This window comes from Pan troglodytes, chromosome 8 (assembly GCF_028858775.2).
Source record: "Pan troglodytes isolate AG18354 chromosome 8, NHGRI_mPanTro3-v2.0_pri, whole genome shotgun sequence".
Taxonomy (NCBI): domain Eukaryota; kingdom Metazoa; phylum Chordata; class Mammalia; order Primates; family Hominidae; genus Pan; species Pan troglodytes.
Genome location: NC_072406.2, coordinates 84,408,150 through 84,425,029, shown reverse-complemented (window position 1 = coordinate 84,425,029; position 16,880 = coordinate 84,408,150). Strand labels below are relative to the sequence as shown.

Here is a 16,880-nt window from a genome sequence, read left to right as displayed (position 1 = left end):
CTACACACACACACACACACACCCACTTTTTTTGAGATGGAGTCTTACTCTGTCACCCAGGCTGGTGTGCAGTGGCATGATCTTGGCTCACTGCAACCTCCTCCCCTTTGGTTCAAACAATTTTCTTGCATCAGCTTCCTGAGTAGCTGGAACTACAGGCCTGCACTACTACACCTGGCTAATTTTTGTATTTTTAGTAGAGGTGGGGTTTTACCATGTTGGCCAGGCTGGTCTCGACCTCCTGACCTCAGGTGATCCACCTGCCTCGGCCTCCCAAAGTGTTGGGATTACAGGCGTGAGCCACCGCACCCGGCCACAAATGTTTTCATTTCATCCACCTTGATAGCATTCTGAAACACCTATTAAAGATAAAATTCTCCTGGAATATGACCAAATCAGGCTCTAGTGACATTTTTTCCTAAGAAACATGATTTTAGAAAGTTGTGGCTCAGTTTCCTGGAAAAAAAAAAAATCAGTGTAACAGGTCTTGGTGTGAATCTGCTGTTGCTAAGGTGTGTAAAAGTTCCTCTCATGATTCTGACTTGATAATCTTTTGATTTCTCTATATTCTAAGCACTCATTATGTGTCAAGTGACTTGCATGTTAAATTAGGTATTGGGTCTGATAAATCCTAATTAATAGGTAATATTTACTCGGAAGGCTGGGTGTGGTGGCTCATACCTGTAATCCCAGCACTTCGGGAGGCCAAGATGGGAGGATTGCTTGAGCCCATGAGTTGGAGACCACCCAGCTTGGGCAACATGGTGAGACCCTGTTTCTACAAAAAAAAATAAAAATTAAAAAAATAAATTAGCCAGGCGTGGTAGTGAGTGCTTGTAGTCTCAGCTACTTGGTAGGCTGAGGCAGGAGTATTGCTGGAGCCCAGAAGTTCAAGGTTACAGTGAGCTATGATTGTGCCTATGTAATTCCACCTGGGCAACAGAGCAATATCCTGTGTCAAAAAAAAAAAAAAAAATACTAAGATTTCTTTCTTGGGAATAATTTCTGTAGGCTTATTTGGATCAAGAAAGAAATTACCTGGCCAAACTAATTTATAATCAGAGCCTAATATTGTCAACACCTGTCCATGGGTTATGTCTCATGCTGTGGTTCTTAGCCTCAGGTGCACAGGAGAATCATCTGGGGAGCTTCTGAAAATCCCAGGGCTTGGGTGCACCCCAGACCAATTAAATCAGAGTCTGTGGGAGCAGGACCCAGGTATCACTATTTGAAGCCCCCCAGGTGATTCCAGTGTATAGCCAAGACTGAGAACCACTTGACCTGGTAGGAATTTCCTCTTATGTATTCAACCAAGGAGTCACCTTGTCACTGCTTATTTGTATTATTGTAGCAAATATTTTATTTATTTTATTATTTTGAGACGGAGTCTCACTCTGTTACTCGGGCTGGAGTGCAGTGGCACGATCTGGGCTCACTGCAATCTTTGCCTCCCTGGTTTAAGTGATTCTCCTGCTTCGGCCTCCCGAGTAGCTGGGACTACAGGCATGCGCCACCACGCCTGGCTAATTTTTTTGTGTTTTTGTTAGAGACGGGGTTTTGCCATGTTGGTCAGGCTGGTCTTGAACTCCTGACCTCAGGTGATCTGCCTGCCTCGCCTCCCAAAGTGCTGGGATTACAGGCATGAACCACTGTGTCTGGCCTATAGTGAGTATTTTAGATTTTCCATGTAAACCTCTTTTCTGTCCAGCTATACTTTTAACTGAAAAGGTGTCAGTATAGGTTTAATGAGGATAGCATATGTCATGCCGCACACCTGTTGACTTTGATGGGGATGGCACCATGTTAGAGAGGCTGGGGAAGAGACCCAGAGCCAGCAAATGAGACAGAGGATTTATTGAGGGGACTTGCATAAAGGGTGGTGCCGTGGTAGTGGGCTGGACAGAACTTCAACTGCTTGGAAAAAGCATACAGTTTATATAACATTTCCACTTAGCACCCTGCCCCTAGCAGCCATCACCTGGCAACCTTTATTTAATCCAAAACAAAGGGTCTCAATCCTCTGTATGGCCTGGGTTCCATAAATGGGTCAGGGATTCAGATGTTCCTCATAGATAAAGGAATGAATCTCTGGGTTGGAATGAATCCAAGCCGGATTCCGTAGTTTGGAACTCTGAACACATAATTCCTTTTAGATCATAGGGTGATTCTCAGGTAGGCTTAAGTTATTACTGTCAGGGTCCTTCTCCCGGTATGCTTAATCTACTAACGTTAGGGGCATCTGCTCTACAGCATGGACTGTATGGAGCTCTGTGCCACTTATTGGGAAGCTCTTTCATATATGATCACATTTAATCCTTACGACAACCTTATGACAAATAGGTATTATTCATTCCATTTTAATTTAATTTAATGTTTATTTTTTTTTGAGACGGGAGTTTCGCTCTTGTTGCCCAGGCTGGAGTGCAATGGCATGATCTCGGCTCACCACAACCTCTGCCTCCCAGGTTCAAGAGATTATCCTGCCTCAGCCTCCCGAGTAGCTGGGATTATACGCATGCGCCACCGTGCCTGGCTAATTTTGTATTTTTAGTAGAGGTGGGGTTTCTCCATGTTGGTTAGGCTGGTTTCGAACTCCTGACCTCAGGTGATCCACCCGCCTCAGCCTTCCAAAGCACAGGGATTACAGGCGTGAGCCACCATGCCTGGCCTCTTTTTTTTTTTTTTTTGAGACAGAGTCTCGCTCTGTCACCCAGGCTGGAGTGGAATGGCACAATCTCAGCTCACTGCAACCTCTGCCTCCTGGGTCCAAGTGATTCTCCCACCTCAGCCTCCCGAGTAACTGGGATTACAGGCATCTGCCACCATGCCTGGGTAATTTTTGTATTTTTAGTAGAGACGGTGTTTCACCACGTTGGCCAGGCTGGTCTTGAACTCCTGACCTCAGGTGATCCACCCACCTTGGCCTCCCTGGGATTACAGGCGTGAGACACCACCCCCAGCCAAATTTAATTTAATTTTATTTAGTTATTTTTTTGAGACGGAGTCTCCCTCTGTTGCCCAGGCTGGAATGCAGTGGTGCGATCTCTGCTCACTGCAACCCCTGTCTCCCAGGTTCAAGCAATTCTCCTGCTCAGCCTTCCAAGTAGCTGGGATTACAGGCGCCCGCCACCACACCCTGCTAATTTTTTTTTTTTTGAGATGGAGTTTCACTCGTGTCACCCAGGCTGGAGTGCAGTGGTGTGATCTTGGCTCACTGCAACCTCTGCCTCCTGAGTTCAAGCAATCTCCTGCCTCAGCCTCTCGAGTAGTTGGGATTACAGGTGCCTGTCACCACGCCTGGCTAATTTTTGTATTTTTAGTGGAGATGGGGTTTTACCATGTTGGCCAGGCTGGCCTCGATCTCCTGACCTCAGGTGATCCCCCGCACCTCGGCCTCGCAAAGTGCTGGGATTACAGGTGTGAGCCACCGCACCCGGCATTGAGCCACCTTGCCTGGCTTTGCTAATTTTTGTATTTTTGGTAGAGACAGGGTTTTGCCATGTTGGCCAGGCTGGTCTTGAACTCCTGACCTCAAGTGATTTGCCCGCCTCTGCCTCCCAAATTATGGGATTACAGGCATGAGCCACTGCACCTGGCCTATTTTTATTTTTTTAGAGACAGGATCTCACTTTGTCACCCAGGCCAGAGTGCCACTGTGTGATCATAGCTCACCATAGCCTTGAACTCCTGGGCTTAAGGGATCCCTCTGCGTCAGCCTCTCACTTCATTTTGATAAGTGAAGAAGTAGGCTTACAGTGGTTATATGAATTCCAAGGTTTGTTTGATTCTAAAGCCTTTTAAACCTCAACCACTTTGCTTTCTTAGGTGCTGAAGCCTAGATTATTAATAGCACTTTGAACCACTGCTTTTTGTGATAGGCTTGTTCACTAGCCACATAGTAACAAACTGGAGCCTGACAGAAAGCACTCCTAATTGGTAAGGTGGGAAAACAAAGGCCTCACAGAGTTTGGTGCCCTACAATCTCTATCCCAACACACAGGAAAACCACTTGGAAGTTACAGACTTCCAATCTTCCTCTAAACATCTTATTTTTAAAAACTGGCTTACTATAATAGATCTTAAGGGAAGTAATTGGGCTTTCTTATCCCACGCAAAAACTAACAAATAGTTTTAGACATAGTCATCCGTAGAATTGGGTACTGTAATTGAAGTCATAGAGGTTAAAATAACGTTGATGACAAGGAGTTCTTAACTTGATAGCCCTGTGATGGCCTCTTAGTGCTTTATAGACTCTGAAATTTCTCTCTTGGGATTCGGTAGTCTCATTCACTTGAACACATCAAACGACTGTGGGTTCCAGAAGATAACTTTGGATTGTCAGAATATTTATACTTGGAAGTCCAGGCAAGTAATGTAAATGAGTCAATAAGTGATTTAAGTGGGAGTGATGGGGATTGTGAGCTCATGTCCCGTCTTCATGGGGTAGTCGAGAGTTGGCTGTAGCTCGCTGTTGCCATGAGTCCTCAGATATTCTAATTTTTCTATTGAAAAAAACTGAAAAAAAAATTTATTTTTTGAGACAGAGTCTCGTTCTTGTCGCCCAGGCTGGAGTATAGTGGTGCGATCTCAGCTTACTGCAACCGCCACCTCCCCGGTTCAAGTGATTCTCCTGCCTTAGCCTCCCAAGTAGCTGGGATTACAGGCACCCTGCTGTCACACCCAGTTAATTTTTGTATTTTCTTAGAGATGGGGTTTTGCCATGTTGGCCAGGCTGGTCTTGAACTCTTGACCTCAGGTGATCTGCCCACCTCAGCCTCCTGGAGTGCTGGGATTACAGGCGTGAGCCACTGCCGCCAGCCTAAAATATTTTTTTAGAGACGGGGTCTTACTCTGTTGCCCAGGCTGGTCTCAAACTCCTGGTCTCAAGAAGTTCTCCCACCTCAGTCTTTTGAGTAGCAGGGATTACAGGTGTGAGCCACTGCACCTGCTGGCCAGCTTTTCTTTCACTTTATTGCAGACCCAGATTTTAAATCTAATTTTGAGAAGCAAACGGGTGTTGGGCATGGTTTTTCTATCTCTGCATTGAATTGGCTATAGGGCCAAAAACTCATCTTTGCCAATGACTTTACTACAGCATGTTCTAAAGCTAGATGACTTGTAATTTCTTCCACAAATATTGGGCTTTTACTGAACTACTTTTCTGTAAGGGAGTATCTCTTGTCACAAAGGATTTAAACATAATGAGGTTCTTTATTTTGGTACATTTTGACTTAATCTTCTTTTAATTACTTTATGTTACAGGCATATAGTTGGAAAGAGAGGGGACACTAGGAAGAAAATAGAAATGGAGACCAAAACTTCTATTAGCATTCCTAAACCTGGACAAGACGGGGAAATTGGTGAGACTCAGTAGATATAAGTTACATTTGAAGTCACTTTTGCATGTTTATGGAATAATGTAACCAACTGCAGTGTTTAGTAACTATGTTTTCTGTGGGGTTTTAGCTATGGGCTTTTTCTTTTTTTTTTTTTTTTTGAGACGGAGTTTTGCCCTTGTTACCCAGGCTAGAGTGCAGTGGCGTGATCTCGGCTCACTGCAACCTCCGCCTCCCGGAATCAAGCGATTCTCCTGCCTCAGCCTCCCTAGTAGCTGGGATTACAGGCATGTGCCACCACACCCGGCTAATTTTGTATTTTTAGTGGAGGCGGGGTTTCTCCATGTTGGTCAGGCTGGTCTCGAACTCCTGACCTCAGGTGATCCTCCCCTCTCGGCCTCCCAAAGTGTTGGGATTATAGACGTGAGCCACCGTGCCCGGCCAGCTATGGGCGTCTTTATGGTTTATCAGTACCAGTCTCCCAAATGAGGAAAGATGGAATTATATAACCTTATCTTGATTGAGTACCTGGGCCTTAATTTTATACTTTATCATACCTTGATGGAATAAAGCTTCCAGATTTCACTGTGTATTAGGAGATTTCTTTTCATGCTTTGGTAACTTGAAATGGATTTGTGAATTGTTTCCAATTAGAATTAGAGAAAATCAATGAGATCAGTGAATATGAAATAAAGTTCAGCCTTTTCCATTGTGCTTTCAATTTTTTACCCTTGATTTTGTAGACTAGGAAGGAAATTATAAGAGTAATGATTAAAATAATATAACTTGGCTCAAATAACTGTTCTGATAAGGAAAAATAGTTTAGCAGTATAAATCAAGTTAGAAAGTGTCTGTACCAAGCCTCAGTGTAAACCAAGGGCATAGGCTTTTGTTGTATGTACAATGGCTTTGAGTGAGGGGCATTGTTAGGACAAAACTGTAAACTCATTCTGGAAGGATGGAATTTTTTTTTTTTTTTTTGAGACAGAGTCTTGCTGTGTTACCCAGGCTGGAGTGCTGAGGTGCAATCTCAGCTCACTGCAATCTCCGCTACCCAGGTTCAAGCGATTCTCCTGCCTCAGCCTCCCGAGTAGCTGGGACTACAGGTGTGTGCCACCAAACCCAGCTAATTTTTGTATTTTTTGGTAGAGACAGGGTTTCGCCATGTTGGCCAGGCTGGTCTCAAACTTCTGGCCTCAAGTGATCCACCCACCTTGGCCTTCTAAAGTGCTGGGATTACAGGCGTGAGCACCATGTCTGGCCGATGGAACTTTTTTAAAGTCAAAGAGTGCAGCAACCTCCAATAATTCATTAACCCATTTTCTTTTTCTTTTTTCATTTAAAAATTTTTATTTATTTTTTATCCAGACAGGATTTCACCATGTTGCCCAGGCTGATCTTGAATTTTTGGTCTCAAGTGATCTGCCTGCCTCAGCCTCCCAAGGTGCTGGAATTACAGGCATGAGACACCATGCCTGGCCTTTTAGTCCTTTATTTTATTTTATTTTATTTTTGGAGACAGAGTCTCTGTTGCTCAGGCTGGAGTGTAGTGGCATGATCACAGCTCAGTGCAGACTCTACCTCCTGGACTCAATCAATCCTCTCATCTCAGCCTTGCATAGCTGGGTCTACAGGAACACGCCACCACACCTGGCTAATTTATTTGTATTTTTTGTAGAGACAAGGTTTTGCCACATTGCTCAGGCTGGTCTCGAACTCCTGAGCTCAAGCGATCTGCCTGCCTTGGCCTCCCAAAGTGTTGGGGTTACAGGCAAGAGCATGTCGCCCAGGCTAGAGTTGATTGGCTCCATCATAGCTCACTGTAGCCTTGAACTCCTGGGCTCAAGCAATCCTTTTCCCTCAGCCTTCCAAGTAGCTGGGACTACAGGCGCTTAGCACCATGCCCAGCTAATTTTTAATACTTTTTGTAGAGATGGGGTCTTGCTATGTTGCCCAGGCTGGCCTTGAACTCCTGGGCTTGAGCGATCCTCCTTGGCCTCCCAAAGTGCTGGGATTATAGACAAGAGTCACTGCGTCTAGCCCCATTTTCCATAAATGTTCATAGATTGTATTGTTTTTGCATAAAAAATTATAAGTACTCTTTTTCATTTTATGTTATGTGAGAATAATCACCTTGACTGGGGACAGTGGCATATACCTGTACTTCCAGCACTGTGGGAGATTGAGGTGGGAGGATCACTTGAGCCCAGGAGCTCCAGGCTGCAGTGAACTGTGTCCATGCCACCACACTCCAGCCTGGGTGACAGAGCGAGACCCTGTCATACACACACACACAAAAGAATAATCACCTTGACAGCAGATAAGTAGCAATTGACTTTTTGGACAACAGTGCTGTCCAAAAGAGCTTTCTGTGTTGATGAGAATGTTCTATATCCATGCAGTGTAGCACAGGAGCCGCACATGTCAGGTACTGGTCATGCGTATGACTTTGAGTACTTGAGATATTGCTAGTATGAAAGGAACTGAATTTTTTTTTCTGAATTTTTACTTTTACTGAATTCTGATTAATTTAACTAACTAGCTGCATGTGGGCTCCCATATTGGCCAGTGCAGTGACACAGTTTTCTCTAGGTAATGTCAACAAACTCTAGCATTAGAACTTTTAACAGCATTTGGAAGGACTTTTATTAAAGTAAATATTCAGTTTATTAGAATTATAAGTGCAAAATTTTATTTTCCTTGAGTTTTAACATTCAAGTTACAAATACCAAGGTCATTTTATAATTGCATTAAAAGTTACTTCATCTATTTTTTTTTTTTTTTTTTTTTTGAGATGGAGTTTCGCTCTTGTTGCCCAGGCTGGAGTGCATTGGCACGATCTTGGCTTGGCGTAATCTTGGCTCAATGCAACCTCCACCTCCTGGTTTCAAGTGATTCTCCTGCCTCAGCCTACCAAGTAGTTGGGATTACAGACATGTGCCATCATGCCTGGCTACTTTTGTACTTTTAGTAGAGATGGGGTTTCTCCGTGTTGATCAGGCTGGTCTCGAACTGCCGACCTCAGGTGCAGCCAGCCTCAGCGTCCCAAAGTGCTGGTATTACAGGTATGAGCCACTGTGCCCAGCCCTAATTTTTTCTGATTATAAAATTAATACATGCTTTCAAAAAAGAGAAAGCTTGCAGAAATTATATATAAGGTATACATGGAAGTCTCTTATAATACGAACCCCAAACATAATTGCTATTAACACTTGTTATATGTTCCCCATTTTTTCTATTTGTGTAGTAAGTTATATAATATTTTTTATTGCAGTAAAATTATAACGTGGTGTAAATGTGGAGACCCTAGCCATTTTAATATACTAGATTCATTCCAGAACTTATCCAGAAAAGGGTAGACAGGTTATAAAGACTCCATTTTAACTTAGCACAAATGTTGCAGTGTGAAAAACTAGTGTGTCAGGCTGGGCTTGGTGGCTCATGCCTGTAATCCCAACACTTTGGGAGGCCTAGGTGGGAGGATCACTTGAGCCCAGGTGTTCAAGGTCAGCCCGGGCAACATGGCAAAACCCCATCTCTACAAAAAAATACAAAAATTGGCTGGGTGTGGTGGCACATGCTTGTAGTCTCAGCTACTTGGGAGGCTGAGGTGGGAGGATCTTTTTATCTGGGAAAGTCGAGGCTACAGTGAGCCAATCGCACCAGTGCACTCCCGCCTGGGTGACAGAGCGAGACTGTCTCAAAACAAACAAAAAAAGAGAAAACAAAGAAGAGAAAATAAAAACTAGGCAGGCGTGTTAGCTCATGCCGGGGTGGGCGGATCATGAGGTCAGGAGATCGAGACCATCCTGGCTAACACGGTGAAATCCCGTCTCTGCTAAAAATACAAAAAATTAGCCGGCCAGGCCCAGTGGCTCACGCCTGTAATCCCAGCACTTTGGGAGGCCGAGGAGGGCACATCACAAAGTCAGGAGTTTGAGACCAGCCTGACCAACATGGTGAAACCCTGTCTCTAGTAAAAATACAAAAATTAGCAGGGCATGGTGGTGCACACCTGTAATCCCAGCTACTCAGGAGGCTGAGGCAGGAGAGTTGCTTGAACCCGGGAGGCGGAGGTTGCAGTGAGCCGAGATCGTGCCACTGCACTCCAGCCTGGGTGACAGAGTGAGACTCTGTCTCAAAAAAAAAAAAAAAAAAAATTAGCTGGGTGTGATGGCACACACCCGTATTCCCAGCTACTCGGGAGGCTGAGGCAGGAGAATTGTTTGAACCTGGGAGATAGAGGTTGCAGTGAGCCGAGATCGTGCCACTGCACTGCAGCCTGGGCGACAGAGCAAGACTCCGTCTCAAAAAATAAAAATAAACATACAAAATTAGCTGGGTGTGGTGGCTCACACCTGTAATCCTAGCATTTTGGGAGGCCAAGTTGGGTGGATCACAAGGTCAAGATTTTGAGACCAGCCTGGCCAACATGATGAAACCCTGTCTCTACTAAGAATACAAAAATTAGCCAGGTGTGGTGGCACGTGCCTGTAATCCCAGCTACTCAGGAGGCTGAGGCAGGAGAATCGCTTGAACCTGGGAGGCAGAGGTTGCAGTGAGCCGAGATTGTGCCACTGCACTGCAGCCTGGGTGACAGAGCAAGACTGTCTCGAAAATAAAATAAATAAACTGGCTTATTGATCTTGTAGAGAAGTAAAGTATATAGAAAAACCAAATGTATTGGTTAGAGTAAATTGAATTGTGATGTGAAGTCAAGTCTGCAGTTGCATTCGTGTGATATTTGCTGTGATTTACCCATTTCTTTTGTGTCTCCTAAATTAGAGAAATCAGAGGAGGAAATGATCTGGTAGCTTTTAATCCTCTAGACAAGGATCTGGTCTTGTCTGTTTTGAAATCTCAGGCAATGGAACATCAGAAGCTTCTCCACCTCCAACCACTGTAGAGACGGAGTTTCAGTAAATTGCCTAGGCTGTCTGGAACTCCTGGCCTCAGGCAATCCTCCTGCCTTGGCCTTTGCCCCAGAGTGCTGGGATTACAGGCATGAGCATGCCTTGCCTTCTTTCTTTCTTTTCTTTCTTTTCTTTCCTTCCTTCCCTTCCCTTCCCTTTCCTCCCCTCCCCTCCCCCTCCCCTCCCCTCCCATCTCCCCTCGCCTCCCCTCCCCTCCCCCCTCCCCTCCCCTCCCCCCCTCCCCCCTCCCCCTCCCCCCTCCCCTCCCCCCCTCCCCTCCCCTCCTCTCCCCTCCCCTCCTCTCCCCTCCCCTCCTCTCCCCTCCTCTCCCCCTCCCCCCTCCCATCTGCCCTCCCCCATCTCCTTCCCCCTCCCCTCCCTCCTCACCCCTTCCATCTGCTCCCTTCCCTCCCCTCCTCTCCCTCCTCACCCCTTCCATCTGCTCCCTTCCCTCCCCTCCCCTCCCCTCCCTCCTCACCCCTTCCATCTGCTCCCTTCCCTCCCCTCTCCTCCCTCCTCACCTGTTCCGTCCCCTCCCCCTCCTCCTCCCCTCTCCCTCCCCCCTCCCCTCTCCCTCCCCCCTCCCCTTCCCTTCCTCATTTCCCCCTCCCCCCTCCCCTCCCCTTCCCTGCTCCCCCTTCCCTTCCCTTCCCTTCCCTTTTTCTTTCTCGGTTTTTACTTATTTTGGGTATCCCTAAGGGTAGAATTTCTGGGTTATATGGTAAGTCTATGTTCAACTTTATTTATTTATTTATTTATTTATTTATTTATTTATTTATTTTGAGACAGGGTCTAGCTCTGTTGCCCATGCTGGAGTGCAGTGGCGTGATCTCAGTTCACTGGAACTTCCAGCTTGCTAGTTCAAGCCATTGTTGTGCCTCAGCTTCCCAAGTAGCTGGGATTACAGGCATGTGACACCACACCCAGCTAATTTTTGTATTTTTAGTAGAGATGGGGTTTTGCCATATTGGCCAGGCTGGTCTTGAACTCCTGACCTCAAGTGATCTGCCCACCTCAGCCTCCCAAAGTGTTGGGATTACAGGCGTAAGCCACTGCGCCCAGCTATGTTCAACTTTTTAAGGAATTACCAAACTTTTTCATAGTGACTACACCATTTTACATTCCTACTAGCAAGGGTTTGCTTTGTAGTACTTGAATTCATTTTTCTACTTTATAAGCTGTCTTAAGGATATTCTTTTTTTTTTTTTTTTTTTTGAGATAGAGTCTTGCTCTATTGCCCAGGCTGGAGTGCAGTAGCACGATCTTGGCTCACTGCAAGCTCCACCTCCTGGGTTCCCTCCATCCGTGCCTCAGCCTTCTGAGTAGCTGGGACTACAGGCGCCCGCCACCAGGCTGGCTAATTTTTTGTATTTTTAGTAGAGGTGGGGTTTCACTGTGTTAGCCAGGATGGTCTCGATCTCCTGACCTCGTGATCCACCTGTCTCGGCCTCCCAAAGTGCTGGGATTACAGGAATGAGCCACCGTGCCTGGCCAAGGATATTCTATTTTTAAGCCTCATTCTGCTTACATTGAATTAATTAGCAGTTTTCTTATATTTGTTATTGTCCCCTGTTTAGATTCATATACGCATTCAGAACTGCTTTAGCTCCTCAGAGGTGACAGTATCAAGAGGTCCTGTTTTATAAGCATTTGGGGGTCCTTGAGCAGTTTACCCTTTCTTCTTTGTTTACAGTAATCACTGGCCAGCATCGAAATGGTGTAATTTCAGCCCGAACACGGATTGATGTTCTTTTGGACACTTTTCGAAGAAAGCAGCCCTTCACTCACTTCCTTGCCTTTTTCCTCAATGAAGTTGAGGTTCAGGAAGGATTCCTGAGATTCCAGGAGGAAGTACTGGCGAAGTGCTCCATGGTAAGTGCAAACAAAACAAGAAGGTTAAAAAAAAAGTTACATATAAAAAGAATACAAAAATGGTTCATAAATCAAACAGTAGGGAGTTATAAACTTCTTCCCCCACCAAAAAAGATAACTATTTCTTTTGGCTTCTTATATTGAACTGAAAAAAAAAGTGTATGGACATATCAGCTCATAAGTTTCTATATATTACAGAAATGTCTTTAAAAAATTTTAACACATATCGGGCCAGGCGCAGTGGCTCATGCCTGTAATCCCAGCACATTGGGAGGCCGAGGTAGGCAGATCACTTGAGGTCAGGCGTTCAAGACCAGCCTGGCCAACATGGTGAAACCCCGTCTCTACTAAAAATACAAAAAAATTTAGCTGGGTGAGGTGGCATGTGCCTGTAATCCCAGTTACTTGGGAGGCTGAGGCAGGAGAATTGCTTGAACTTGGGAGATGGGGGTTGCAGTGAGCCAAGATCGTGCCACTGCAGCCCAGCCTGGGAGACAGAGTGAGATGCTGTCTCAAAAAAAAAAAAAAAAAAGATTTAAGACACAAATGGCTCATCCTAATAGACACACTATTCTGCATCTTTTGGGTGGTAATGTTCATGAGATGCCATTATCTGTAGATCTTCTGACTTTGGGCGGTCATGGCTCATTTGGGATTAGTAACTAAAAGACAAATTTGCATGTAGAATTGCCATACTTAGATAACAGTGAAATGCTTGTGACCAGGATAATAGCAGATAATCCAGATTAGAAAACAAGTTTTAAACTCATTTTGGATATCAGTTAGTTGATTTTAAAAAATGTATATTGATTCAAAAAAGTATGAAAGCAATATGTTTATTATAGAAAATTTAGAAAATACAGAAAAGATTAATAAAAAATCATCCATAATTCCACTACTGAGAGATGCTGTTACATCATTGCTATATATGTGTGTGTATCAATGTGTCTGTACACTCACATACTTTTTTTTTTTTTTGAGACAGCGTTTCACTCTTGTTGCCCAGGCTGGAGTGCAATGGCTCGATCTTGGCTCACCGCAACCTCTGCATCCCGGGTTCAAGCAATTCTCCTGCCTCAGCCTCCTGAGTAGCTAGGATTACAGGCATGCGCCACCATACCCGGCTAATTTTGTATTTTCAGTAGAGACAGGGTTTCTCCATGTTGGTCAGGCTGGTCAGTGTCGAACTCCCGACCTCATTGCATGCCGGCCTGGGGAAGAAGAGTAAAAATCCATCTCAAAAAAAAAATAAAATAAAATAAAATAAAATTTAGCTTGTATATAATCTTATATTCTAGTTTTTTTGAAAGCGTAATCATTCTACCATGAACATTGTTTTGTCATTGAAGAAAGACCTAAATCTTGGCTGGCATGTTGGCTCATGCCTCTAATCACAACACTTTGTGGAGGGCTGAGGCAGGTAGATTGCTTGAGCTTGGGAGTTTGAGACCAACTTGGGTAACATAGCAGCAAAACCCTGTCTCTACAAAAAATACAAAAATTATCCAGGCATGATGGTGTGTGCTTGTAGTCACAGTCACTTGGGAGCTGAGGTGGGAGAATGGCTTGAGCCTAGGAGGTGGAGGTGTCAGTGAACTGAGATTGTATTATTGCACTCCAGCCTGGGCAATGGAGCCAGACCCTGTCTCAAAAAAAAAAAAAAAAAAAAACAAAACCACAGCAAAAAACACACAAAACCTAAAAAACCCACAAAACCTACTTTGTGAGAACAAGTAGGAAATTATAGCAGTGATGACTAAAATAACATAATCTGGGCCGGGCATGGTGGCTCACACCTGTAATACCAGCACTTTGGGAGGCTGAGGTGGGTTGATCACCTGAGGTCAGGAGTTTGAGACCAGCCTGACCAACATGGAGAAACCCCGTCTCTACTAAAAATACAAAATTATCCGGGCCTGGTGGCGCATATCTGTAATCCTAGCTACTCGAGAGGCTGAGGCAGGAGAATCGCTTGAACCTGGGAGGCTGAGGTTGCGGTGAGCCGAGATCGCACCTTTGCCCTCCAGCCTGGGCAACAAGAGCGAAACTTGTCTCAAAAACAAAAAACAAACCAAAACAAAACAAAACAAAACAAAAATCTGATTTCATTAACTGTTCAGGTGATTTGGTTTCGTAATGGCTACCTACTGTTCTATTATATGGATATGTACTTATTTAACTTTTTTAATTTCTATTTTGTTATGAGTGTGCTGAATACATTTTTCTGCACTAGTGGGTTATTTTACTTATACTGTTTATTTTACATATACTGTTTTTCACTACAAGTGAAAAAACAGTATATGTGGATGTATGAATTTTTCAACATGTATAGACATCCAGATTACCTTCAGGAAATCTTATAGCACTTTATGCTCCAAACTAGAGTTTTCTTTAGGTTTCCTTTCCCACTTTTGCCAGTACTGGATGTTATCATTCTTTTAAGGTTTTTGGTTTTTTTTTTTTGTATTTCAGTTGACAAAAAATACTGTGTCATTGCTTTACTGTTTATTTATTCAACTATTTGTGAGATAAAGCATTTTCCTGTACTTTGTTTATTCATGTCTTGGCCCATTTTTCTTTGGGAGTGTTCTTTTTAAAAATTTATTTGTAGGAGCATCATATATATTAAGAACATCAGGCCAGGTGCAGTGGCTCATGCCCGTAATCCCAGCACTTTGGGAGGCTGAGGCGGGCAGATCACGAGGTCAGGAGATGAAGACCATCCTGGCTAACATGGTGAAACCCCGTCTCTAGATTGAGACCATCCTGGCTAACATGGTGAAACCCCATCTCTACTAAAAATACAAAAAAAAAAAAATTAGCCGGGCGTGGTGGCGGGCACCTGTAGCCCCAGTTACTCGTGAGGCTGAGGCAGGAGAGTGACGTGAATCCGGGAGGTGGAGCTTGCGGTGAGCAGAGATCGCACCACTGCGCTCCAACCTGGGCAACAGTGCTGTCTCAAAAAAAAAAAAAAAAAAAAATCAGTATTATTTCATAATTTACATTTAGCTTTTTAGTTAATTTAGAATATGTTTTGATATACAGTAAGAGGTAAGACTTTAACTTTTTAAACCCCTATTTAACCAATTATCCTCTGAAGAATTACATTTTTTCAATTTTATCTTCAAAATTATTATAATTAAAATGGACTTTTTTGGGGTATACATGTCTGTGAATTCTAAAACATGTTTAGATTTCTGTAACTACCACAACAATTAGGATACAGAACAGTTCCACCCCAAAAACTCCCTCATGCTCTCCCTTTATAGTCACCTCTTCCTCACCCACAACCCCTGGCAATCACTGAGCTCTTCTTCACCGTAGTTTTATCATGTGTGTGTGTGGTGTGTGTGTGTGTGTGTGTGTTTTGTTTATTATTTGTAGTTTTGTCTTTTTGAGAATGTCATATAGATGGAATCATACAGTAGGTAACTGGCTTCTTTCACTCAACATAGTGCTTTTGAGATTCATCCAAGTTGTGTGTGTCTCAGGAGTTTGTTCCTTACTATTTCTGGGTAATATTCTACTTTATGGATATGCTACAATTTGTTTCTCCATTCACCCATTGGAGGACACTTGGGTTTTTGCAGTTTTTGGCAACTATGATTAGAACTGCTGTAAACATTTGTGTACGGGTTTTTGTGCGAACGTAAGTTTTCATTTCTTTACAGTAAAATACCCAGGAATGGGGTTGCTGTGATGTATGGTAGGTGTATATTTAACTTTATAAAACACTGCCAAACTGTTTTTCAGAATGCATGTACTGTTTTGCATTCCCAACAGCAATTTATGAGAATTCCAGTTGTTCTCCATCCTCACTAGCATTTGATATTATCACTATTTGTTATTTTTGCTATTCTAATAGCTGTGTAGTGACATCTTATTGTGGTTTTGATTTACATTTCTTTAATGGCTAATGATGTTGAACATTTTTTCATGTGCTTTTTTTGCCATCCTTATATTATCTTTGGTGAGGTGTCTGTTCATGTCTTTTGCCTGTTTTACAATTGGGTTGTTTGGTGGGGGGCAGTGCCCCATGCCTGTAATCCCAGCACTTTGGGAGATGGAGGTGGGTGGATCACTTGAGGCCAGGAGTTTGAGACAAGCCTTGCCAACAGGGTGAAATCCCATCTCTACTAAAAATACAAAAATTAGCCAGGCACGGTGGTGTACATCTGTAATCCCAGCTACTCGGGAGGCTGAGCCACGAGAATCACTGGATCCCAGGAGATGGAGGTTGCAGTGAGCCAAGATGGTGCCACTGCACTCCAGCATGGGTGACAAAGTGAGACTGTCTCAACAAACAACAACAATTGGGTTGTTCTCTTTTCTTCTTTCTTTCTTTTTTTTTTTTTTTGAGATGGAGTCTCGCCCTGTCACTCAGGCTGGAGTTCTATGGCTCGATCTTGGCTCACTGCAACCTTCGCCTCCTGGCTTCAAGCGATTCTTCTGGCACAGCTTCCCAAGTAGCTGGGATTACAGGCATGCATCACCATGCCCGGCTAATTTTTTGTATCTTTAGTGGAGATGGGGTTTCACCATATTGGCCAGGCCGGTCTTGAACTCCTGACCTCGTGATCCACCTGCCTCAGCCTCCCAAAGTGCTGGGATTACAGGCGTGAGCCACTGTGCCCTGCCAGATTGTTTCCTTATCATTGAGTTTTTAGGGTTCTTTATGTATATGGTTGATACAAGTCCTTTTGAGGATATGTGATTTGCAGATATTTTCTCCTAATCTGTAGCTTGTCTTTTCATTCTC

General features: G+C 43.9%; 1 protein-coding gene across 19 annotated transcripts in view; it reads left to right on the top strand.

Annotated features, from left to right (window-relative positions):
* The window catches only part of ASCC1 (activating signal cointegrator 1 complex subunit 1), a 173,027-nt gene that overhangs the window by 55,984 nt on the left and 100,163 nt on the right, over positions 1 to 16,880 (top strand). For all 19 annotated transcript variants that reach the window (XM_063781888.1, XM_016918526.4, XM_016918527.3 and 16 more), the window contains 2 exons: positions 5,263 to 5,360; positions 11,943 to 12,121. In XM_063781888.1, the coding sequence (XP_063637958.1) occupies positions 5,263 to 5,360; positions 11,943 to 12,121 (277 nt within the window). The remainder of the gene's footprint in view (positions 1 to 5,262; positions 5,361 to 11,942; positions 12,122 to 16,880) is intronic.